The following is a 25,155-nucleotide window of genomic DNA, read 5'->3' as shown; positions in this document are numbered from 1 at the left end:
ATGTAGTTTATGCGAACGTAAACGGTATTGTGGCCTCGATTCAATGACAGAACCAGTTGGGGCGTGGTCAATCGTCATGATGGAGCGCTCCGGTGATGAGCCAAACTTCGCTGTCAATTCAGGCCTAACCTGCTAAGCAAAGCCGCTGAAAGCACGTGGACCAAAATCAATCAACCAAATCGGGCAATTCAGCCCGCCTCTTCGCCATTAACCCCAAACCATCGGCGACTCGTGCCAGATCACTTCAGTGGGCGCGGCGAGACGTTATCGTACACGCAACTCAGCAGATTCGAAGTTGTGGTCTGCGGTGTCAGCCATCTCCCGCTCCACACAACGAACGGCATTCGAATCGGCAACCAACACTGAGTTAGACGTCATGTTCACCTTCCCAATCATCTCCCTCCTTGTCCTTGGACTCGCGTACGTTTGTATCTCAACGTCTGGTATAGAGCAGAAGGATGCTAACACTGGTTGAGTACCACCGCTCTGGGCGATGAGCACCGTCTATGTGCTTGTACAAATACTGAAGGCAACGCTATTGATGGCACCCTTACCTCGACTGCTGCCGATAACAAAGGAAGTTTCGTCATAGGTAAGATCTCATTGCTACCGTTCTTAATTACAAGCGTTTGTCAAGCAGTCGCGAAGCCTTTGACTAATAACGCCAGGCCTGAAGATCTGGACCGCGGATGAGGGAGCACCACTTGCAGGAAAATACGTAACCCGCCCTCCAGTTTTCCATTTATAATTCAAGGACTCGATTAACTAAGAAACTAAGCGCACGCTATTCGCGGATGTTTTCTCGGATCGCGTAGCTGCGACGACAGCTTTATCGGAGGAGATGAGATGAATGGCCTATGCGGAGGACATAGCACCTGTTTTATCCCCACCAAAGGCGATTACACGTTTTGATAGATTACCAGCTGTAATGGCTCAATTTCAATCGTAAATTAGTATCTGAAAACTTGAGACGAGGGAATTTCTGCGGCAGGCCAATGGGCGCGCCTGGCATTCGTCTGGTCATTCAAGCGTAGAGTTCTCGTGGCCGGCGCTTGTGGGTCTCCTTCGGCCCCGGGCCGGGACGAATACCAGAGCTTCAGAAAGTTTATTGACGACAAGCCTCGGCGGGCGCGCTTCTTTTCCGGGCCTTTCTCAACATGCGGGTTCAATCGTTAATACACGCGGCAGTGCCCTTGTGTCACCATACTACGCAGTGACGTGTCAATACCCACCTTGCCGCTATGCAGCATGTTCGCATAGGTATGTGAGGAAGGGCGGTGATTTTCCTGGGGAAAGACTGCTACCATCAAATCGTGCTGTAGCTGGCTCCGCTGTATTCGCGCTCCCAGGATCCATTTTCATTGCGCGGCATTGGCACCCTTGCTGGCTTCATCATCCCCTCCTTAAACCCGTGTGCCTCCGAGAAGGGAAACCGGCAGCAGTCTTGGCTCTGCTGGGTGCCCGGCTGGGCTCGCCAGCACCAAACCCCTTGTGCCAGCATCATCGGGCCGCCTCATTGGAGGTAATGAACCTCATCTCAACCTCGCCTTGTGAGTAGTCTGCACTGCTTGCATCCCCGTAAAAGCCGCCATGGCCGTCCTTTTCATTTTCTTCTTTCTCTTCTCATTTCACCTGAGTTTTACGGTTTCCACTGTCGTCGCGCAGAACCACAAAATTAAAATTCTCGTCATCTTGAATATCCGGCCTGAGAATCATATCGGTGAGTAGGCTGACAGGCGGACCACTGTGCGAACCGACGGGTACGTCCATAGCTAACCAACGCTGCAGTGCTTCGCCGCCCCATCATCCTTGAACCAACAACCACACACCCAGCCGACCTGAGCGTTTCCTCAGGTTTAACTTCGAGTATGGACGACCAGGACGGCTCGCGCTCATTCGACGAAACCGGTGGCTATGACCAGGTCAACGAATATTATGACCCGACCCCGGCAATCGACCAAGATGTACGGTTCGCCAATCGCGAGAGCTGCGCGAACTATGAAAACGAATATCCCGATCAATTTGCGGACCCTAATCACCAATCCTATGTTGGCTTCGACCTGGGCTATTTGAGTAACAACACTTTTTCTCCGGGTGCCTATTCCCCAGAGCTCGATCTTCATACAGATTTTCCCAATTTCACGTCATCAACACCCGGGCATCAGGGTCAATACGTCTATCCGGTTTCGGATCCCGAACTGGCATTGCAGCAGGTGGAGGATGGATTGGGTTATCAACCCACCTCCCCTTGGGATCCTGTAGCTCACGACCCAACTTACCTCGCGCCCAACTATCACCCTCCTCCCTCCACTACATACCGCACTCTAGCTAGCCGTGCCACACGCAGTCAGGCCGACGTACTTTCCCGCTCCAGCACCCACACACCTTCTAATTGGGACGCTGTCAGCAGCCGGAGCGGGCTGTCGGCCAGCTCTGGGGCAACTACTTGCGGAACATGTGGTAAAAGCTTCGGCGACGCGAGACTAGCAAGGAGACACCAAACGGAGGTGCATCGAAGAGACAGCGACCCTGAGTATGTTTGTAAATGCAACAATTACAGGGTCACACGCAAGAGCAACTATATCCGACACCTGCGTGGGAGTTGCAAGGGGAAAGATTTGACCGACGCTGTTTATGTCTGCAAGTGCACAGAGCCTTGCGCCGAGTTAGGTGCTCATTTGGCTCATGTTCAAGTGTGCGGCAAGAAAAGGGCAGGGCGGCCACCGAACAGCTCTCGAAGCTCGTATTCTGTTCCTGGCGGGGATCAGGTGTCTATTTGGCGCTCTTCAGGGCTGTTCTAACATGGCTATGTGAAGCCCCGGCCTTAGACCGGATGTAAGGAGCCCCAGCATCTACCGCCTAATTATTATCTACTACCTGTCCCATCATTAGTGGTCGCAACCTCTCTTGCTCTGGTTCTTCTGCGGCAAACAAACCTCCTCTTTTCTACTACACTAGCTACCATCTCCAGGTCTCAAGCTATGGACATGAAAGAACCGTCTTGCATCTAACTGAACATGCTATGTGCTCACGTCTTTCGATTGACTTATTTCACGTCATACTCAGTGCGAAGGCGTACCAGCACAGAGGCCTCCTAATCCTGGGTACCGTGCATTAGCGTGACGGCGCTGATTCAACCGCCACGTCGTGGGCACATGTTGAATCACAACATGACATTGAAAAGAAACAACACGGCCAAAATAGCGAAACAAGATAGGGGAGAATACACATTCCTTGAAAACTGTCGATTTACCCGGGAAACAGTTGAGAAAATGAAGAAACGCGATCATTATATAAGAAGACAATGGCAAAGCCAGGATGCGTCAAGTCTGCGATCGCTTTCGTGCCTTGTTGGACGCGAACCACAACGGAAAGACAAGAAGGCTGGGACGAGGCATTTATGGCGACCCGCAACCGGCCCGTCAAGGAGCCCTTCTGATACGACGATTCGTCGAGCCTCGACAGTTTGAGGCCTCCCATCATTTTGTCGGTGAGAGCTAGGCCTATCACTGGCTTGGACGATCCGCTGAGGTACATTTTCAAGAGACCGGAACGCATTTCCGGCATCGATGTGTATCAACAATGCCTTGGCGTAGGCCCCGACGGCCCCTCTAAGACACTGAAGCTCCCTCGATATCCTTTTTGGCATGGTCTTAGGTGCCTATCCATGCAGAAGTTTGCCTCAAAATTGCCTCATTACCATTGATATGGAGACCACGGTGAGGGCATCAGGGAAAAGTTCAAGGATTACTGATCGGAACTGCCTTTTCTCTCCTGCTAATCTCTACCGATGGTATGAAAACTTGCTTTCTTTCAAGCTAGGTGTGACAACACTACTAGTTGTGCCTCTGCCGGTATTGCAGTTCCCGGCCATCCCACCCTGGGACGTCCACGCTGGATGGAAAGCATGAGCAGCATCGCGTCATGAGGCGCAGTATTTTTAACAACTCTCACGCGATTTCTATCCCTTTGCAACATGTCTAGCGTTGACAATGAAGAGCAAGACCACCCAGGCTGGGCTCCTCCTGTCATGCTGAAGTGATTGGACTAAACTTTGATTGGATGTCGGAAGGGTGACTTTGCACAGGAGCTCGTAGTTCACCACGCCATGAGACAGGTAATCAATGTATGCGAAGGTGAAATATTCGTCCTCGGGCGCTAGAACCGCGTCCAGGCACAACTTCATGATGCCTTGAGATATTCGGTGAGGCTTCTCCCAATCGCCGCAACGATTCACCGAGGCCTATAAACGTACAAGCGCAAGTATGCCTTGTCATTGGAAATATACCGAAGCCTCTATGCCTGTGTTTGAGATTCTCCCACAACTATAAATGCCTTTGAATGGCCGCTACTGAGAGTCCTCCTCAAGAAGTGCTTCTTATTTTCACACAGCGAATGCAAGAGGAACGCGACCTCAGTGTCGAAACAGAACTGTGTAGGTTCAAAATTGATTTCCCACCCCTCGAATAAGTTGTTGGAAATGCTGAAAACGATAGCTTGCTTGGTCCCTTGGAAGAAAACCTTGTAGAGAAGAAGCCCCCAGATGTGATCAGATAAAATCGTCCAAAAATGGAAATGTCATCGTTAGAAGCGCAAAGAGTGCGGCACTCGAAGCCCGAGTCTTCTATAAGGCGCCTCGAAGGAGACAGCTTTCGTCAGGCTCTTCGACCGACATCGAATAATGCCTCATTCGACCCACAAGCTTCAACAGATTTACCAGGCAGCAGCATCGAAGTTGATTTAAAGTGAGGCATCTGAGACCCCGGAGACCAGGTGATCGAAACGTCTCCAAGGGGGCCGCATGGGTCGCAAGTAATCCAGGGGTGATGTCACTAAGGATCGGCTTCGCAGCGACATGCGGGGATATTTCGGCCGGCGGCAGGACGGAATGCCAGATGGCTCGGCCGGCAACGCGTGGCGCGGAAACTGGAGGACTTGTGTGTATGCCGCGACACGTTGACGGCAATCTCCCACAACGGTGCGTACAAATGTAATAGGTCAACTTTATCTCATCGAGAAAAAGGTTCTTCCCGTACGGGCGGTAGCTTCATCGACTGCAAATACGATGCCCTCCGCCGGCTACGTTTCTGAAATACGTGTCGGTATGCGTCTGGGCTGACCACAACAGGCCCCAGGCGTTCTCCGAGGACTCCGCTCCACAAGACTGTGGGCTAATAGCCGAAGCGCGAATGAATCAGGCCTTCTTGCCTTCGCGATGTAACGGGCGAGTGGCTTCCCTTCATCGCCCGGTCTTCAAGACATACTGATGGTGCATGTGCGACTATCAGCCACGATATATCCGACAACGACGCCCCCCCCGACGTCCAACACACCACAACAGTAGACCAACCCCAGCCAGGCAGAAATGTGCCTCTGTTGCCTCTGTGTGCCTCGCTTCTCCACAGTATCATCTTCAACGCAATTGCAAGGTCTAGAACTCCCAACGCTGTTGTTGACCGGTCGTCCTTCACCTGCAAGTGCCGCCGCACCCCATGTGGTTCTCTCCCACTTTTAGCCATTCGGGACAATTCCTTTAACATTGACTTTATTCCGCCTCCAGAAGCCCCATATTATGTGCGCGCCTCAAAGAGCCTACATTCTAGGCGCACTCACGCCCTTCGATGAGGCAAAGGTTCTCCAGCAGGCAATGTGATATCCGAATTCTAATTTAGAAAGAGAGTCGGGTTTGTTCGCCCAGCAGATAGTGTCCGCATCGGTTGATAAATATACCGAGCTCCCAGGACGTTTTTTTGTGCCTGTCCAAAGACTTTCGTTTTCCCCAGGCCTTTATTTGCATGAGAGTGCAGTAGCAAGCAACGCCATTCTCGGTCCCATAAACTATCGTCCGCTTCCAGTATGTCATGGTTCCCCGGAGAAATGTTTTGCTAACTGGATTCAGAGCGGCTCCTAAAGTGGCGTTTGAATTACGCCCCAAGGCTGTTCCAACTGTTGTCCTTTAAGGGCCACCTCCTGTAGAGATGGCACAGTCGCGCCCGGTCGATGGGACGGCTGCTTCAGGGCATACCAACAACGGCCGCCCCGTGCGACCTCAAAACACGCCTTTCGCTCCGTTGATGAACGACGTCGGAAACGTGCACCAATTCTCTGAACTGTATCCACTGGATTATCGCCAACATGATCCTAGCCTTGATATCGGGTCTAGTGCGGCCTTCTTCGGCCTTGACCTCGGGGATTATCGTCACGGCATCGCTGCAACTGGGGCCGATACACTGAACCAGTTCGTGCAGCAACAGGGCAATCCCTTGTTGCCCTCATAGTCTCCATACGCCGGCACTGAATTTCAGCAAAATTTGGATATTGGTACCATTGGCCACATGTACCCTATCGATAACTCCGTCTCTGTCTCGGCTACCCAAACTGCGCCGGCTTACTGGAACCGGGCCGGCACAGATGTCACTTCGACGAGTCGTAGTGATTGTGTTTCATGCGATTCCTGCGATAGAACTTTCAATTGTCGGAGGGAGATGAAACGGCACATGGCCACAGTTCATGGTGACAAAAAGTACGTTTGCGGGTGTTCGTATTCGACTGCTCGAAAGGACAACTACACCCGGCATTTGAAGGACACCTGCAAGGTCAAGGATGATGCTGGACGGTCTTTCACTTGTATCTGCGGAAAGACCTCCGACAACTTCAACAGCCACTTGACTCACGTGCAGAAATGCGGCATACGGCGAGCGGGTCGGGCCCCCCAACAACGCTAAAGGCACCCAGTGAGCTTTTCGTCGGGATTTTCAGCAAGTTTGCACACGCCGTGGTCTTCTTTTTGAAAAGCTGCTGCCGCTGAGTTTTGAATGGTACCAAGCGCTTGGCAGTAGCTAGGAAGTGTCTACTCAATATCGCGATTAAATTCAGTTGCAAGCATCAAATCTATACCTGGCTTCCATTTAACTGCCTTGCAAAGGGCTCCTGCGTTGGGATATCAATAGCAGTAGACATCTCAAATCTACTTGCAGGTCCAAACTTGAGGCAGTTCCCTTCTAGTTGATATGTTTCTGGTGCAGAAAATGTGCAAAGAAATCCAAAGGGAAAAAGACCACGAGAACGCTCGGAAAGAACACTTTGTGGGGAAAAGAAGCAAGAACCCCAGAATAAGTAAATAGACTTCTTTCCAGAACGATGCGAAAAGCTTTTTGCCATGAGCAAGTGAAGAGCACTGTGATGACGAGCTTTTCGACGCATTCGGGAAGTTTGGCAATGTCTCTATTCAGGGTTGCCAGCCACGATGTCGGAAATTCAGAATTTCGACATGATAGTGTGAGGATCGACCCTGAGCTGCTGGACAAAAGAACAAGGTGAAAGGGAACAAGACGAATATTGCCACAAGAACGTCTCTCGAATTTATACTAAATTGAAACAGATCGTGACTTTCCATTGACTAAAGCGATGCGAACCATTCAATCAGGTCTTATTTGCCTGGGCATTGGCCCTATGGGCTCATTGGCCAAGTCTCATGCATTTCTAGCCCCACTTCCAAATTTGGGTAAGATTCCCGCGCCTTCATTGAGCAAATGTGCCTCACAAGTATGCTCCATTCGGCTGTTCATTGGTTGCTCCTGAATTTTTCATGTAAGCCTCGGGAGAAGCCCATAGCATGAGCGTTGCAGGCATCCGTAAGGCGTCGAGGCAACTTCACACAGCCACACAACCAACATATGACCCACATGATGACAGACAGAGTCGAGGAAATTATTCGCTAACTGGTATAATTGTGGGTACACTCGTGGTGAGCCCTGGTTTGCGTAAAACATGATGAAAAAACTACGGAACAGTTCATCCCACGAACTACCAAATCCTTATGAGTGCCAATATATTCCAGCGAGGATTCTCGATCATGAAAGTACATTGAAAGGTTAAAAAAAGAGGCATGAGTGGTTTCTTCACGACAGACTGTTTTGAGGGTGTTTTCCTAGTAATCAGTACCCAAGACTCGAACAAGAAAAACAAGTCTCGACATACAGCGCTGTTAGGAGTTTGCTTTTCTTGACGTACCGCACGGTAAGTAATTCACCCTCTCTCGAACTGGCTAGACTTTCGGCTGACGCTGATAAATGGAAATGGGAAGCTGGCATTGAGGTTGCCTTGTTCAAACTTTCTGTCCTTTTTCTACATCAACCGGCTTCCTTTGCCTTTTTAGCTGTTCGAATATACGACATTCCTGTGAAAACAAGGTGCGTTGCAAGCCAGTACATTGACACTAACGTTTCATAGTCGACCTTGAAAAGCAAAGATGTGTATGAAATGAAGTTGCTGACTGTGTGTGCGAAGCAGTAACATCAGCCCCCGGAGTGAAACGGGGTGGGAGTCGTGCAATCAAATGACGCTCATGGCTCGCCCAGATATTATCGGTGGGGAGTATCAAATAAAGAGCCACCAACTCAGTGACGATTTTCTCGATGTATACATCGTCACGGATGCGAATGGCGCACAATATGAAGCGCAGGTGTTTTTCCCCATCTCAGAGATACCGCGAGAAAGAGAAGGCCTTTGCCAGGCCCGACGACGACGTATGAAACGAATATATCGCTCCTCCAACTTCGAAACAGAGTTTGAACATAATGGCCGTACAGTGCTGGTTTCAAGGGTACAAAGAAACAATAAAGAGTGGATGGACCTGCAGTCTCAAGTTGGCGGACAGCCTCGGTACGAAAACATGCCTTTGGCAACAGACTATCCCCCACTGGAGAACGCCGAGCCTCGTTCAGATAACTTCCAATCTTCGTCCCCGTACACCTTGGGTCAAACGGTTCCAAGCTACGCCAAGATGGCAACAAAGATGGACTTCGTGGGGCCAGAGGTTGCACCCGCCGGAAGACGCCGAGTGTGCCTTGGTCTTGGTGGTCCAAGAACACACTAACTTCTAAGTCCATGTGGAATCGATCAGTCATCTCGGATGGGTCTCCATCTTGGCGACCTGAAGCTACATGAAACTTGAGAGGCAATTAGACCTGCCTAGATTCACAGAGACAAGTCGCCAAGCAGGCGGAGCGAACAATACTACGGTGTGCCGAAAGGATGAGGGAATGGATGTTTTGGGAAGAACCACACATATTGAGGTAAGAAAGTGAAATGTCTTGGTCTACATGTGTACTTTGAAAGGATTTCAATCATTGAGGATGTTGCGGTTTTGCTTTATACCAATTTTTCACGAGGTTGTCTTTTTCAACAGCCGGACGGAGGAAGTTTTGCTGCTGCCAAGTTGGCCGAAACATGTTGAGCAGTAATTGTTGAGGATTAATAACCGCCAAATCCTTCAATCCTTCGTTGGAAGGAATATAATAGTACTCGAAACTTAGCTCACGTTCAATACTGGGGTTTTATTCCCAAGGATGCGTCGGGAGATTATCACCAATGATATCCTGACTCGGGAAGGTTGGCTGAAGCCCAAGCTCGCTAGTTACATAAACTCTCCGTTTGCCGCTTGGTAAAGTCTAATTGCGTACGCAGGGTTATCAACGAGTGCCCGCTGAATGAAAGTCTCATTTAACTACATGATTATGTATCCCCAAACCTTATCTCACCTGTTGGGACGAGACGGTCATTCTGTCCGAAGTAGCACGTGCAGAAATGCAATAGAACAAATATTTGCTAGAAAACTACCGAGCCAACCCAATTACAAAACTCAAATCGGCCGACGCGACGGGAAACTCATTACATCAATCCATCAGCTAAACACCAACACCAAGGCGCACCGCTAGGCTGGAAGAACAGGGATCCAAAGAGCAGGAATAAGCGAAAGCGAACGTTCAGCAAGAACAACCACAAGCCCTGCATCCCTTCCCACAGCTAATGTCGTCGGCAACTCTGCAATCAGCCCTGGCATCACAAGTCTTCCACGACCCGTAACCACGGTTCCGAGCAGTCCAGCACCACCGTCCGTCCCCATCGCAAGCTCTGTAACAATACCCCCTGGAGCATCCGTATTCGCCGGGGTCGACGTCCCAGCACTTGCCCCAGCCATGCTTCCACCACCAGTGTTCAGCAGTGAGGGGTGCGCTGGTGTTGCTATTGGCATCCTCTGCAGCGGCTGCGGCCGCGGCATAGTTGGGTCGAGTTCCGACCGAGCCCTCTGGTCGAGGGTTCGGGCCAAGGGGATGCTCCTTGCACTTTCGGATCTGAGAGGGATCTACGCCCTTTTCGTCCATAGAGCCGGCTGTATAAGACATGACTCCGAGCTGGCCGCACTCATCCGCTGCGTTAGCGGGGGCGACTCCAGCGAGGATGGGAGTGGCAAAGAGGAGCAGGGTAGTGGCCGCAGTGGTGAGCTTCATCTTCTTTTTGGGGGAGTTGGAGAAACAAAGAAGTCAGATGGGCGTGCTGTTGTCAGGATTGAGTTTTCGGGGAATGCGGGTACGAGAGCCCAGCCACGTGGATAAAGTTCAGATTGACGGGAATGACGATGCTTGTTTGACAAAACTAAGGTGGTTTGGTGTGCGGTGGTGTGTGGTAATATGTAACGGTGATATTGCTTGGATGAGGGTAAGGTTAGAATGATTTGTTTTCATCGTCCATCAAGCCGGGAGGTCATTGCCAGCTTTATACTTGGACGTTCCCACCATCTCTTCCGCCCCAACGAACCATGACCGCATTCCCTAGCTTCCCGTCCTTGTTTTTCGATGAAGCTTGATTCTCCGCGAACTCCGTGAAAATCACCCGTGATAAGGAAGTTTAGCATAAGCGAACACGAATTCGGAAGGGCGGGCGTGGGGTGATGTTCCACTCACACGGATTGCTTCCTCCTGCCGGGCCGAGGCCTCTTTCACGGCTGACTCCTTCGGTTGGCGATAAACATTCCAAATCCGTCTGCTCAGCAGGAATACTCACGTCACCAGACGGCGAGGATGGCGATTAGCTTTGAAGTATAGAAGGCTGGATTTTAGGAAGTAACGGAGCTTTTCTGACTCGGATCTAAGGACCGACTCCTGATTCCCGATGGGGAAGTCACTCACTCGGTAGAACTTTGAAGATTTACTCGGGACTCGGAAACTATCATCGGGATTTACGCTCCGGTAATCTGGTAAATGATCTTGTGATCAATAGCTGCAGCAATAATATGACATCAGAAGGGGCGCTGCGTAATTTTCGAAGCTTTGATAGCGCCCGGAGATCTTTTGCCAGGGTAGTGCCTCGCTCGGTTCAAGTAATCAAGCTTGCAGGCTATTATAGCGCACCTCGATATTCATCTGAGAACGCCACGACTGATACTGGTCATGGAAGAGGAAAAGAGAAAGGACTTGAGTCAATTGACTAGCAACTTGGAACATGTGTGTTGAATGAACTCGTTTTCGTAGGCGCCAACACCTTTCTCCAAATTCACTCATGTTTACATCTTCACCTATCAAATCTGGGACGCACGTTGAAAGTAACAATTTCGATCTGTTTTCCCAAGCCACCCATGAATCACAGGACTTCCTTTCATAGCTCTCTTGCCAGAACTCCGACATGAATGCTGGGCATCCATCAGTGAGCGTCCCTCCCATCCACGTCCCTTCATGTTTTGGACCACAAACTTTGGCTTAGCACGGAGCAAATTAGCCTGCACGTAAGGCTTCGGCACCCATGTGTCTCTCAACGATAACCAACTAGACCCTCAAAGTCCGTGAATGCAACTTAATGCAAGATTCATTTTGAGCTAGATCTCAAGACGAACTCACCCGAAGGTTCCAGCTAAAGTCTATCAAGAGACATGCTCAGCTGCCAGCTGCTGAGAGCGTGCCGCAGTACATTAACATCAGTATCATGGCAAGCTTATCAAAGTTCCATCCATGGATACTAATAGGGAGATTAAAGGTGTCGTACTTCTACAAAGCTTTTACTCCGTACTTTGCAGCACCTATGAGTCGATTTGATCTTCGACTATATATGACTCTTCCAGCTGCATCTAGTGCTCGCAAAAATTGAAATCATTCGAGCCAACACGATAGTTTGTGTTATCCCCAACTGTTGTTCTCTCCTTCATGACCTCCAATCTCATCTCCTTGGCTTTCTCGAGACCAAACGGAATTTCGAGGTTCTCAAATACCATGTCGATGATCTCAGGCGGCATCCGTCCCGTAGTCACCTCGTCTCTAAACCAGTGTTTCTGCTGCGGCGGCACGTTGGCGGTGCTAATTACGGGGACGTCCGGGTCTACGAGGAACAGCGCCAGGATCTTGCGATGTCCTGACTTTGTCTTGTCGATAAGCTCAAAGGGGGCTACGCAGTGCTGATAAACATTCGGGAAAGCAATGAGGCGATCTTCGCGAGTGAGTACACTGCCGAGGTCCTGAATAGTGTTGCCCGAGGGGTCGATGCTAAAGGTCCTTCCGATAGAGTAGAAGTCGCTCTGCTCGTACTGGAGTTCCGACATGAGATCTTCCCTGTTGGACTTGGTTCGGAAGGCGAGTCGACTCTCCGTAATATTTTCATTGTCGTAGTAATACAGGGCCGTGGCGCAGATGTGCTCATTTAGTAGGCCCTCGATGTGCCAAGAGCCACCGTCGTAAGTCGGCTTCTCTGGAGTGAGATGGATATTTGCAAGCTTCACGATGACTTGAATCCGCTCAGCATTATCGAAAAGCCCATTTTGCAACCTGACATCTTCGCCAGTGATGGGCATTCGTGTGTAGGGAGGAATATTCGGGCGTGAGAGAGGATGAGTTGCGTTGTACCAAATCTTGTCTCTGCGCCAAGTCAGGGATTCAGGTTCGTCGTCGCTATCTTCATAGTCGTCATTGTACTCGTCCACTTCGCGGGGCTGCTCATCCGACTCCTGGGGGCGGGATTCAGGGCGGCACCAGTAAGGACCTTTGTTGCAGATCTCGGGAGTAGTGCAACACCTCCCAACCTTGGGCATCAACAGGCGTTGGACTTCGAACTCCTCGGGCCATCGGTGAACGACATCCCAGAGGGGCACGACCTTACCCAGCACTTTTTCGATCACCGAATACAGATCCGCATGCTTGGTGGGATGTAGATTGTTGATGTAACTTGCAATTCGAGGTTTGTCATCGTCGAGCTCGACCTCGCAAGGAAGCCACTGAAACTTGGTAGACCAGCATAGGTCCACATCTTCGTCAGGAGTCGGGATGACGTCTCCTCTGCCGCAGTACTTCATTGTGTCCGCCAATGGGATCCGTTTGTCAGATAGGATGCGGGTCGTGCCGTAGGCAAGCGGCCAAAGCGACGGGTGAACAAGGTCAAGAACCTTCTCATCGCTACCGGGGTGCCAATCCTTGTGTGCATCCGGGACATCCTCAAGCATGGCCACAGCCTTCTTCAGCTCTTCCTTGATTTCCGGCGTCAGAGCATTGTCGGACTTGATCACAGCGGCCGAATAATCAAAGACCGGAATGATCCCTGTGGCTTCGTACAGCTTGGCCTTTTGTCGGAGCTCCTCGAGAGACTAGAATGATGTCAGCTGGGCGGTCTTGTTGAGTTGGAGGGCGAGGCATGAGACGAACCCATTCGAACATGTCGTCATCAAAGTGAGCATATTTCAGGCCCACTGAAGCCCAGTCAACAGCCATGACTTCGGCTTTCCATTTAGCAGCGATGTCATCGTTGAAGACCTTCACGTGCCAATCCGGTTTGTTGGTGATTTGCTCGATGAACCACATGATGGCCAGCTCCGAGTACGTCAATGTGATGGCGGTCCAATCGAGCACCGCGCTGGGAAACATTTTCTTGGGCATAGCATTGACACCCAAACCAAATCCTGGTCGTACAAGCTTGTTCAGCTCCCCGTCGTCCTTGATTTGAAGTCAGTGTTGGCCGCCCTGAAGCGCATTGGATGGCGAACTCACAAAGGTGTGGAAACCCTCATTGAGATCTCCCTTATTGAGCACGGATCGGATCGAGTCTTCTTCCACATCCTTTCCCAAGTTCTCGGCGATCCACTGCATTGCCATTGGAATGGTCGGCGTTTTCTGCGAGCCTTGCTGCTCGGCCCAGTGACGCAGAACGAGTCTGTCTCGGGCGGTCAATGGTGTTTTCGACATGTGGCCAGACGCTCGTTGAGCACGTGTCAATTAAGGGTGGTGGAGAGGTCGGCGTTGATAGACAGGCGATGGTGATCTATGAGTATTGTGCAGTCTTTGTAGTGGTGCAACTGGAATTTCTCTCGTTTTTGTATCGAGAGGATTGCTAGAAAGAATTGTTAGGGAAGCCACAAGGTTCTTGGAGTCAAATTTAGGCACGCAGGCTACCGCGCTATTTTCAGTAGCTCCCCAAGCCAATCGAGCATGGCGTCAGGCGGTAAGCATGGCTAATTGTAACGCGAAATTGTCGCGAGGTCATGTGGATTTAGGACCCTCATTGCTGCAGTCTTGGCTGGCTGTTGCCTAGCGCTGCCTGTTTTCACGTTGTTGGTTTGAAGATGGATGCAGGAAACCCCTGAAACAAAGACTGTGGCAAACGAGGTTATTCTGATTTGTTACTTTAGATGGAGGAAATAACTAGATAATTAAGTGTAATGTACTAAGATACCAAAAAATACCTTGATGCGAAAGCAACTCTTTTGATCATTATTGTCTAGCTGATGACAAGTCTGACTTAAGCATCAAAGCGATTGCACAACATTTTTGTATCACAATCGCGCTCAGCCCACATTGATCCTAGCCTTACATTCCTCGAGATGTCCTCGGCCAGCATGTTTATGGATCAGGTCGATGATCCATCCAGGTTTGGTCAATGCATCGGAACGCCAATCAGAACAGACGAAATCGTCTGATGCTGGGTAGCACTGGTGATGGCTCAGGACTTCGGGGCTTTGATGAGGTCAATCGCCAGATTATCCCAGATCGCATAGCCCCCATTCGGCGTGGGTATGTACTCCAGCTTGACAGAGAGTTTTGCTGTTTTGGCAGTAACCTCGATAGACATGGTTTGCCACTCTTCGAAAGTGAATCCAGGACTGAACTCAGCCATCTGCTTCTTGTAGACTTCTCCCGAGTCAGCAGAGGCTTCAAGAGTCATGAGGCGACCACTCCTCCAAACATTTCCCATCATGTAGCGGAGCGAAATCCGATAAGTTGCACCGATCGCAGCGTTGACAGACGTCGTCAGCGACGTTCTCGACTCTAACTTAAGCGCCGTGGGATTGGTGTTTCCAGGCACGAAGGAGGATTCTGTTCCTTTAGAACCAGTCCAGAGCTGGAGGTCGGAATCACTCTTGAACGAGAACGAGGCCAGCTTGGTGGTGCTTGAATCGGTAGGAGGCGTGAACACGCGAGGATCCCGACGATAGAAGTTGGCCCTGGTGTTGCTGCCGCAGAGCTCGGTTTTGGATCCTGCACACGGCGAAGAGCATTCCGACTCAGCAACGCGCTTGGTCGGTGCAGCGTGGTGACAGTAGCATCTGTTTGACTCGAACGTGGCGAAATAGGCTGATGTTTTGCAGTACTGTGTAGCACAGAGCTCCGCAGTCATAGCCTCATTCTTGTAAGAGCCGATTTGAGATGGGATCATTGCCGAGCCTTCAACAAGGGTTGTGACGAAGCAGCCTACATATAAGGTGTTGGCAAGTTTGGCAGGCTGGGGGCCGCTGGAGGGATTGCTGCGAGGAACGCATTTTGCGGAAACAAGTGGAAGTAGAAGAAGACCAAGGAGTGTGTCGCGCAGACTAAGCCGCGGAGAAGTTGGGACGGTCATGGCTGGAAGGAATGAAGATGGGAAAAGACTGTGAAAGGCGCGTGGATGGAAGAGCAATCGCTTCAGTCTTCATGACTGGTGTTGAGTTGCTTTTTGTATTTTGGGGGTATCACATTGAATATTAACAGAGACGGAGGCATTTCTGAATTGGCCGTAGCATCTCAACTTAGCTATTGGAAATTTTGAGTTGTGGCGCGAAGCTGAACAGCTGGTGTCTTGACTCGTCTTTCTAAACTCTACCAACTCCTCCCCTGTAACCTCATGGGGTTAACCCCCGCCACAGTACGCTAATCATACCACATGGGAATTTCCACGAAAACTTTCAATTAAGCTTAGCCAGCATGCTTATTGAGTCATGGCTTGGAAACACAGCAGTCGAAAGTCGATAGTTTATCCAATACAACATGCGTCCAGTTGCCGGTGTATTCTTTTGGTTAAACGTCACAGAAACGAGGCAGTTCTTGTTCAGACATCGGCCCGGATAAGCCTCTCGGCGCACCATCGAAGTTCCGAAAGCATGAACTCGCGATTCTTCTCCAGAGGCCATAGATATAGCGCTAACCCTGAAGATACAAGCGGTCGCACGACTCAACCCCTAACCTGCCCATCTCTGCTCCGGCAGTGAGAGCGAGGTCGAGGAACAAACATTCACAAAAGCCCCATTGAAGCACCAATTATTGCAGTCCGAACTCTTTGATTTAAGTATTAGACATATTTGACCAAATCAAGTACTCCCATCCATGCAAATATAGTAACAAGAGGAAAACGTCCTATTCTCATGTCTTGCCATCGAGCCATCCACAAACTCTTAGTTGGCAGCGCCGTTGACGGCACCGTACTGGATGCAGTACTCCTCCCACTCGTCACCGCCAATGTGCTTGGCGGGGGAGTTGCAGGTGGCGACCTGGGCGTCGTCGTCCTTGACACCCTGAGAAGAATGAGTTAGCTTCTGAAGTGATCTCTGGTTGGAATGTTTTAGTGATGGCTTACGAGGTAGCAGTCGGGGCAAGTGTCCCAGACGTCGTTGCCGGTGTGGCGCTCCTTGTAGGCACCGCAGGCAGCCTCGGTGGCGGCGACGTTCTTGGGGTCAGAGTCCTGAAGGCCCGAAGAGATACACCAGGCAGCGGTGTGGAGGTTGGCAACAGCACTGAGAAGCGTTAGAAGATGTATTCCACTTGTAGTGAGGTGGTAGTCTTACCCAGTGGCGCAGGCAACAGCGGCAACGAGGATGGTAGAGAACTGCATTTTGATGGATAGGGTTGGGTTGGTATTAAGTAGTAACCTGAAGAGACTGTAGAAAGTTGGTTGAAAGAGTGTGAGTTGTTTGGATTAAAGATTGAAGTGTGAGTGAGTGGATGGTGATGAGGATGAAGAGAAGAACGCTGCTAGAGAGGGAAAATCCGTCTCTATTTATCTCTCGGGAAGACGCATCTCCTGATGTCGATATGGGCTTTCCGGCGCTCCTTGACCAAGGCCTGTCGGGCACTGAGATGCATGCTCCGCTTGATGCTGACGACGCGGAGGCTCAGCTTCGAACATTCCACCGATGGATCGTGGATCGTGAAGTAACATCGCGGCCCACAAGGCTCTGCCAAGGTGCTTTGCATGACTAGAGATCTCCTAGGGAGTGAGCGGGAAGACTCCACAAGGCGTCCGTGCCTCGGGCACAACAACCCCTATGAGCAATCCCACATAGCGAGAGTCCATACCTCCGGTACTATCATTCATGCCTTCGAATTATGATAGGGATAACTTCTCGGTTCGATTCCGACATCGCGGGGAGTGTTGGTCTAGCAGCCTCAAATTGCCGCTAGTTAACATTCAATGAGGGATGCAATTAATGGCCGAAGTTGTGTCTTTTGATATCACGAGGGTTCATGGCTTAAAATCCAGGCCCTCGTAAGAAAACATGAAGACACAATTGTACCCAAGTGAGGCAGTTGAGCATTCAACAACCACGTGCCAGGAGATGTCGGTCCTTAATCCAGATCATACCACATTCACAGCGTTACAACCAGTCATAAGTTCATCCAAACATCCAGCACAGCCGCACTCAACGGGATAAACAACGGTAAAGTGGGAGTTATGTATAATCCTCCGAGCTATGTGTGGGATCTGTGGGGGTCATCCGAACAATTCATTCAAATGTAGTAATGTCCGAAGGCTTGCACAAGCCCTACAGTCTACAGAACGACCAATGCTTCCTTCCCGCGGTACGGTTAAAAACATGCTCAAATTTTGGCATGGCCAGCTGTTTAACAAGCTTCCCACTAACCGCGGGAACTATATTTAGTCATGCAAGGCATTCCCTCACGTCACCCCCGGAAGGCGGGGACCGCAGGACCCAGAGAGTGCTCCCTCCTTCCCCTTTATTTCACGTCCGAGCGGCCGGGTGCCGGATGCCGGGAACATCGCAGCGGAAGAGGTCCGATGGGAGGCGGGTCTCCTCGGAGGTGTCTGTGCTTCACGGCATGTGGGAGAGCAAACAGCACAGCTTTCAAGGCACAGAAGCCGCGAAGCGAGATTAGGGCGCAATGCATCCCCGCGAACACGTCAAAAAAAAAGGCAGGTCTTGTCTAGGGCTGCGCAACCAACAACGATGAGCCCTTCGGCAGAGTTGCCCTCTTGGCATCACGATGTTATCGTCTGATAACTCGGCAAGATCTTCCCGGGCGACTTGCTGACTTTGACCGTTCGACGCAATGTGATGATGCAGTCAGCCTCACTGCAACTCACAATTTACCCTTCCGAACATCCTGACCTGCTCCGTCCGGTCCGGTTGCGCCGGGTTTGTTTGGCTCCACTCGGAGAGCATGCCGGTACGGGATCACCGTTGAAAGACTTGCCCCTTTAGGAAGCCCCTAATCTCGAGTTGATTATAAGGTAGAAACACTGCCCATTGTGATTCACACCGCCATCAAAATCATCGGTTTAGTGGCAGGAAATTAACGTCGTAGAACTGGATCATAACTGCTAACAAGAGCGTTCAGCTGCCTGTTGACTTATCAGCCCTTTGCATGCCAACGTCACCTCGAGGCCACTGTCGCCATCAAGAACCCACCTCATGAGAAACGAGCATTTTATAAATTTTGTCAAAACCCACAATCGCAATTTCATTTGAGGACCTACTTGTACGATCTACACTGTCAGCAGGTTCGCGATCATATCATCATAACCGGTGGACATTTCAATGGAGAATCACGAAGTGGCTCAGTTGTCGCTACGTGGGTCTTATGGGGGTCATCGGGCTGTGATGAAAACTTGGCGCTGTGTCCACTTTGTGACCAAAACTTGACATGGAGTTTAGCGGTACGCTAGGAGTCGGCTTCACCGTGAAACCGAACCATGATCTTTGGGGAAGGTCTTCAAACCTGAGGTCAACCGATATTGATGTAAATCTCAGTCTTCATCGAAGCGAGTGTAACGACAGACACACCTGCATGACTTTCAGATTCTCTCCAAGCAGTCTCGAAGTCCCTGCGAGCTTTTGTGAATACATTCAAAAGCGTCTGGAATAACCCCAACTTTTCCTTCAAAACCAAGATAGACCGCTCTTCCCTGGGCAGCACCGCCTTCAGTCCGCATTTTCGCTCTCAGAGCCTTTCCTAACCGTGCGGCGCTGGAAGCCGCTGGCTCGTAGTGTGGTGTTCATCTCCTCCTCTGGCACACCGACAAAAACGCCCTTCTGGAGAACGAAACGCGGCATTGCCCTCTTTGAACCCGAAGCAACGAAGGACTCCCTACCGGCCAAGAAGTGCCGCCGCGCTTCATCGAGAACCTTCTTGACGTAGGAAGTTGCGCCACCGCTGACAGGACTGGAAGGGGGGTACGATATCCCCTCAATCAACTTATCAACCTCATCGTCCGTTGCCAACCTCGCCTTTTGAAGGACCTCGACAAGCTCAGCACTCTCAGAAACTTGCGCGATGACGTGCCAAGAATTTCCCGGTAGGCTGTACTGCGTCGGGCGATAGAGCCAGATCACCGCGGCGAAGGCGGCAAGAAAGACGGCCAGAATGCCCGCAACGGCCCAGTATCCCTTGAAATCCTTCGGAACCTGCATCGGTTCAAATGTCACTATATCTGCAACAGCGGCCTCACGATCAGGCTCGTTGAGTGAGTAGCTGCTCATTCTGTTGTAGTATATCGACCGCTCCAGTGTGAAGTACAGCGCCTGTAAAGCTCGCGCGGGCGATCCCGTCTCCGTGATGGTGTCGGCAAATATTCGCATGTAGAGGCTGTCGGGAATAATGTAAGATGGTGTCAGCTTCGGCACGCAAGATGGGCAGAGTCTTAGTGACGGGCCTCGCGATGCATCGAACACCCCACTAAGAAATTCGTTCATTGCCTGATTCGTTCTATATTTGGTCCATGTCGTGCCGTTGCGGGCCTTGGTCATACTCAAACTCAGTCCGTCTCGGTCGATGGCTAGGATTGCGTCTCGGTTGTGGGCTCGCGGCCCCGAGGAAGGGTCCGCGATAGCGTTGAGTTGTTTGCGCACCATTTTTGTCGTGGAACTCCCCGAATCAACGTCCCAACAGTAAGTTGGCTCAGCTCGGGATCTCTGACTGATTAGAGACCTTGAAGCGTGTATATCAAGTTGATGTATTGATCCTACTCTGTGGTTTGTAGAAGCTTTTAGAAATTGTGATAAAAGTTTCTCAAGCCCTTGGCTGTCTGGGAACTTACCGCCTGGGCAGCGCGCATATCGTCATGTTGACTGCCATGCTCCTCGAAAGGTATTTGATCTCGTTGATTGCAGTTTCTGGATCAGTCGGAAATCTGATTTCCAACTCCTGCTTTGTCCATGGTCCGTTGTTTGTCGTATTCAGCATTTTGATTGTTGATTGATTTAAGGATTTGTGGTCGCCCAGGATGTCGGGTTGACTCACGTGCCAAAGAAGCTTGATATCAGTTCCTCTGGTATGATTGTGTAGAGACCACTCAAGCCCCATCGAATGATGATCGAAAATATGATTTTGACAAACCTGCCAGAAGTTTTCTGACATTCCGGATTGAACACCAGAGACAGGACATACGAAGGCAATTTCGTCATTCTCCGGCCAATCCAAGCTTGCAGCAGCGGCTACAGAATGGTTGAGGTGAAATACACCACATATACCAGGTTCCACCCTAGAATCGCCCAAGTCGATCTCACAAAATGTAAGATTACTGATTTCCGGCTGCAGACAAACAACACGTGAATCACTAACACGCGCCATACCCCTAAATTCGGCGAGCGATTGCCTTGCGTCCGTCGAGGGTAATGGAAGAAACGCTCGGATGGTCGGGCCTGTATCATCTATCCCATCGACATCTATCTGAGGCTCCGAGTACTCGGCGAACGTTTCGGCCGAGCGCGGTCCTTGAAACCAATAGTAGTCTGAATCGGCTCCCATATCCACATTATCTTCGGGATACTCCCGTGTCGAAATAGCTGGACTCTCGCGACCTCGATAGTAGAACAAGGTAGGCACCGTCCGCGCGAACGAGATGATCTCGCTCTGCTGGAGGTCAGACACGAGCAGCGTTGAGACAAACTGCACGGCGAGAGTTGTCAAGATGAGAAGCACAATCATCAACCTGACGACTGCGTCTAGTTGTGAGTGCTTTATGGCGAGGTATCCCAGCGAGAGCGGGCCGCTGTTGGAGAATCGGGCGATGGAGACTTGGGCGACGGCATGGGGGTGGACACCGCGACGCTCCACGGCAATCGAGGCGATCATTGTTGTAGCTGTGGCAGCGATCGTGCCAACCGCAGTGCGAATCGTGACCGAGGCAAGTGTCACGCTGGGCTGAAGCCGGTTTGCCAGCACCCATGAACGCCAGCGTTGGTCGTCCTGGGGAGTCCACCACATCCAAGTGACGAAGGTAAAGGCGGCTGCGACAGAGACAAGAGAGAGAAAGATACTGGCTTTTATAAAAGGGTCCAGGCTTTTGGGTAATTCGTCGGGGGTCATTGAATGTTGGTCCGTGGGCTCATCAGGCAGCCCGCGAAGCGGAAGACTGTGTTCCCCATGTCTGTTGTCTGGTTTTCCGGTGATTCGTCGAGTCTGTGCAGTATTCCAGAGCGTTGCTGAGGCCTGCGAAGATGTATTAGGATTTAAAGGTTGATACATAGTCAGGAATAGACCTGTGCAAAGTTATCAAATGTAAGTTATTGCAAGATGTAAATGACCTAGGCAGCAATAGGAGGGTCAAGTGATGAAACGGCACCACAATCTTGATGATGGATATCGGGATGAGCATGTATATGGTATTTATGTACAGCGCAGAAGTTTACCAAGACTTTATTATAGGTCAGGTCTCAGGCAGAACAAGTTTGTCTCTTCGGAATGTAGCTGAACACTAACTTGAGATCGGCAGGGTAAAGGGTTGCAGCCTAGCCTCGTCCTTCCTAGGACGGCCGCTGTCCTCCACACTCGTTTGTTTGCCACATCAAGGTCTGGGTAAGACAACATGACACTTCCGCCTTACACTACCACTCGGTCTGCGAAAAGACAGTGGCACACTTAGCAGGGCCTTCAGTACAAGCACGTCTTACTTGGCCCAACAGAAATACCAGATTGTAAAAGAAACCAGTGTTTTGGCCTGGTCATCTAGCCTTTATGATTATCTAACATAGTGAGGATAATGTACGTTTCCTGTGGAAGTCGCTCCCTTTCGAAGCTTTTGTTAGCGGATGGTGTAACGGTCTTTTCTTTTTGTGACCCGCGTGACTGCCTCGATCTCGGCTTTTGCCTTGTACAAAGCCCGCACAACCCAACTCTAGGGAAGTTTCTATGATTCGCGGGCAAGGCTCTTGTCCAAGATCTTGGCTGAGACAGACGAATTGCCTGCAAAGGTGGGAAGCTGCGACCCCTCAACTGCTGTCTGCATTCTCAATTCCCTAGAAACAGCGCCACTTCTCAAAGTTTCCTCGTCATACCAATCGATGCTATGGCGCAATGCTACCGATTAACTTCGGGTTTTGCTAGCTACGCAGAAGGTTTTTGCTGGCCCGGAAATGGGTAAGATCCCAATGTGCACATACGTTATGTTAACAAGTAGGTAAGCATCAACGTTCCTAGGTAGGTAGCGCCGTCAATCTGTCATCATGATTGATCCTGCTACGCGGCAAGCCCATCACGTAGCTACTACATGGTGTGAAAAGTAATAGAAATGTGTCGCTTAAGCCTGTCTATCAAACTCGCACGGATCGGGAGCTCTTCCGACTCTGAAAAGGTGAAAAGGACAAAATCCACAATAAAAATATTTCCCAAAGTGGAGATGTTCGGCGATTAGATGGATGGATAAGATAATTATTCACGGGGGAAACGGTCAAAGTCCAATTGACGATTTTCACAGTGCATGTGCAAATGCATCTTGTGCTCATTCAATTGTCGGGATGTCACCCGACAGTTGTTTGTGAATGTAGCTATTATTTCGTTGAGCCAATCAATCTGAAGTGCTTTCCAAGCCGGTTCACCAACCGTCAAGAGTCTAAACTAGGGCGATGCAGCACGGTGAGTCTCCAACAGAAATTCCATCTGATAACGGTCTTGAATCTGGGGACCCCGCCGCGGTTGCCGAAAGTAAAAAGTACCGAGGTCACGGAAACGGTGGGAGGGTCGATTTCCCGCTGCCGCTGCATCCCATCCCATCGCGTCCCGTCCGCTGGCTGCAGTACTGTGAATGATGGAAGGACGGCAGACGCCGCGGCACATCGGTAAAAACGGAGGGCGCCGCTGCAGCTGCGGGCTTGTAAGTTGTGTCACCTGTGCCGTCAATGGTGTGCTCCTGCCGAAACTCTCTTCTAAACCCAGCTCTCGCCCAGCCTCCCGCGTGCATCTTTACCGACACGGCGACACCTGCTGGCTGGTCACCCCCCGTCGAAGCCCAGTCAATCAGCATCCACCTCGGCGCATGAACATGGCTAATTTGAACAACGGTTGAATTCCTTTCTGCAGCAAAGCTTTGTTTTTTCTGTTCTCTGAGGTCCACCCAAAAAAAAAGAGCAGCTGTCTCTCCTTCTCTTTTCAACGACGCAACTCCCACCGGCGACAACGTCTTCCCCCAGAATTGCGTCAATTTTCGGCCTCACACCGACGACCTCCACATCTTACGTCGTGTGCTTGCTTCCCAAAGCTATCGATATCCATCGAAACGTCGAACGAGAGCCCACAATCCCTCCTCGTCTTCCGATCCTCGGGCCAAAGCTTTTTTACCACCGACACCGAGCTCCAAAAGCTTTCCACAAACCCTGGAAACATCCCAGCATTGAGCTCTTTTTTTCTTTCCTTCTCTCCTCTTTTCTCCCTCAACCTCCCTCACACACCACCACACAGCAAGAGTGACACAAAGGCGTCTGCCGTCGACGGCCATCACCACCGCAACCATGTCGACAGAAACAGAAACCGCAGACCAGGCGCCCGTCGTCTCCGACCTCCCCTCCGGCGACCCGATCGTCCCTCCTCCCGCGCCGGCCGCCGCATCCTCAAAACAGCCTCAACCGCGCCCGCCCCAGCTGCCCCTGCGCGTCCTCCTCGCACTCTCCCCCTCCAACGTCGACGCCTTCGTCGCCCACCTCACCCGCTGCTTCGCGACCCCCTCCGGCATCGACGCCGTCCTCTGCTTCCTCTGCTACACCTCCCGCTTCTCCGCCTCCGCCCTCGAGTCCCTCTACACCTCCTCCCTGCGCCGCTCCGCCCGCCGCCTCGTCTCCCTCGCCTTCTCCCTCCCCAAGGACGCCACCATCCTCCTCTCCACCGCGCCCCCGTCCTCCCCCGCCGCCTCCCTCGCCCAGCAGACCGCCGGCCACCTCCGCGCCCTCGCGACCCTCACCTCCGAGGCCCGTACAATCACCCGCCTCTGGGCCCTGCTGCCCATGTACCTCTGGCTGCGCCGCCTCATGAAGACCTCCTTCACCACAAAGACCGCAGACGAGAAGGCCAAAGACGAGGCCTCCGGCGCCGCCCTCGACCGCCTCATCTCCTGGTTCCAGGTCACCGTCTGCATCCTCCTCCAGTCCCTCGAGAGCGCCTCCTACCTCGCCTCCAAGGGCGTCCTGCCCATGTCCCCCGCGCGCCAGGGCTTCGCCGCCCGCTGGAGCGTGCGCTTCTGGTCCTGCTACGTCGGCAGCGAGCTCGGCCGCCTGGCGGTCGAGTACCTGCGCCGCAGAAAGGCCCTGCGCGAGGGCAAGGTCGACGTCGCGAGCGCCGAGTACCAGGACGAGCTCGGCGTGTGGTCGCGCACCCTCGCGAGGCAGGCCGCGTGGTTCCCGCTCACGGTGCACTGGAGCATGGACAAGGGCTTCGTGCCGGAGATGGGTATTGGGTTGCTGGGGAGCATCCCCGGTATCGTGCAGATGCGGCAGCTGTGGAAGGAGACTGCGAACGCGTAGAAGGATGATAAAAGGACCAGAAAAGGAGATGATACCGATAAAGAGGAGGTCACTTAGACGGGATATTTGGGGGAAAGGTACATTACAAGAATGATAGACGAGGCCATGCGGGTATGTGGCCA

At 51.4% G+C, this 25,155-nt stretch overlaps 9 protein-coding genes across 9 annotated transcripts; 3 read left to right on the top strand and 6 right to left on the bottom strand.

Annotated features, from left to right (window-relative positions):
* Window positions 1-1,590: 1,590 nt before the first annotated feature.
* Window positions 1,591-2,464, top strand: CGGC5_v001614 (uncharacterized protein; the record flags this gene model as incomplete). The annotated part of the gene is made up of 3 exons (XM_032026065.1): window positions 1,591-1,720; window positions 1,789-2,357; window positions 2,408-2,464. The coding sequence occupies 3 exons, from the start codon at window positions 1,591-1,593 to the stop codon at window positions 2,462-2,464; spliced, it is 756 nt and encodes a 251-aa protein (XP_031877431.1).
* Window positions 2,465-7,855: 5,391 nt separating this feature from the next.
* On the top strand, window positions 7,856-8,878 carry CGGC5_v001613 (uncharacterized protein; the record flags this gene model as incomplete). Its single annotated transcript, XM_032026064.1, has 4 exons — window positions 7,856-7,861; window positions 7,992-8,019; window positions 8,087-8,192; window positions 8,293-8,878. The coding sequence occupies 4 exons, from the start codon at window positions 7,856-7,858 to the stop codon at window positions 8,876-8,878; spliced, it is 726 nt and encodes a 241-aa protein (XP_031877430.1).
* Window positions 8,879-9,689: 811 nt separating this feature from the next.
* On the bottom strand, window positions 9,690-10,292 carry CGGC5_v001612 (uncharacterized protein; the record flags this gene model as incomplete). Its single annotated transcript, XM_032026062.1, has 2 exons — window positions 9,690-9,720; window positions 9,928-10,292. 2 exons carry the CDS (start codon window positions 10,290-10,292, stop codon window positions 9,690-9,692), a joined length of 396 nt encoding a protein of 131 aa, XP_031877428.1.
* Window positions 10,293-11,902: 1,610 nt separating this feature from the next.
* CGGC5_v001611 (uncharacterized protein) lies at window positions 11,903-14,000 on the bottom strand (the record flags this gene model as incomplete). Its single annotated transcript, XM_032026061.1, has 3 exons — window positions 11,903-13,405; window positions 13,464-13,751; window positions 13,806-14,000. The coding sequence occupies 3 exons, from the start codon at window positions 13,998-14,000 to the stop codon at window positions 11,903-11,905; spliced, it is 1,986 nt and encodes a 661-aa protein (XP_031877436.1).
* A 754-nt stretch (window positions 14,001-14,754) lies between these two features.
* On the bottom strand, window positions 14,755-15,468 carry CGGC5_v001610 (uncharacterized protein; the record flags this gene model as incomplete). Its single annotated transcript, XM_032026060.1, has 1 exon — window positions 14,755-15,468. The coding sequence occupies one exon, from the start codon at window positions 15,466-15,468 to the stop codon at window positions 14,755-14,757; it is 714 nt and encodes a 237-aa protein (XP_031877435.1).
* A 991-nt stretch (window positions 15,469-16,459) lies between these two features.
* CGGC5_v001609 (uncharacterized protein) lies at window positions 16,460-16,896 on the bottom strand (the record flags this gene model as incomplete). The annotated part of the gene is made up of 3 exons (XM_032026059.1): window positions 16,460-16,579; window positions 16,642-16,798; window positions 16,850-16,896. 3 exons carry the CDS (start codon window positions 16,894-16,896, stop codon window positions 16,460-16,462), a joined length of 324 nt encoding a protein of 107 aa, XP_031877434.1.
* Window positions 16,897-19,225: 2,329 nt separating this feature from the next.
* Window positions 19,226-20,155, bottom strand: CGGC5_v001608 (uncharacterized protein; the record flags this gene model as incomplete). The annotated part of the gene is made up of 1 exon (XM_032026058.1): window positions 19,226-20,155. The coding sequence occupies one exon, from the start codon at window positions 20,153-20,155 to the stop codon at window positions 19,226-19,228; it is 930 nt and encodes a 309-aa protein (XP_031877433.1).
* A 665-nt stretch (window positions 20,156-20,820) lies between these two features.
* CGGC5_v001607 (uncharacterized protein) lies at window positions 20,821-21,377 on the bottom strand (the record flags this gene model as incomplete). The annotated part of the gene is made up of 2 exons (XM_066150858.1): window positions 20,821-20,834; window positions 20,876-21,377. The coding sequence occupies 2 exons, from the start codon at window positions 21,375-21,377 to the stop codon at window positions 20,821-20,823; spliced, it is 516 nt and encodes a 171-aa protein (XP_066009934.1).
* Window positions 21,378-24,028: 2,651 nt separating this feature from the next.
* CGGC5_v001606 (uncharacterized protein) lies at window positions 24,029-25,033 on the top strand (the record flags this gene model as incomplete). The annotated part of the gene is made up of 1 exon (XM_032026055.1): window positions 24,029-25,033. The coding sequence occupies one exon, from the start codon at window positions 24,029-24,031 to the stop codon at window positions 25,031-25,033; it is 1,005 nt and encodes a 334-aa protein (XP_031877388.1).
* Window positions 25,034-25,155: the final 122 nt, after the last annotated feature.

The sequence above is a fragment of the Colletotrichum fructicola genome, assembly GCF_000319635.2.
Source record: "Colletotrichum fructicola Nara gc5 chromosome Unknown KSG_Nara_v1_contig01, whole genome shotgun sequence".
Classification (NCBI taxonomy): Eukaryota; Fungi; Ascomycota; class Sordariomycetes; order Glomerellales; family Glomerellaceae; genus Colletotrichum; species Colletotrichum fructicola.
Note: the sequence above shows the minus strand (reverse complement) of the source record. Positions and strands in the feature narration are given on the sequence as shown.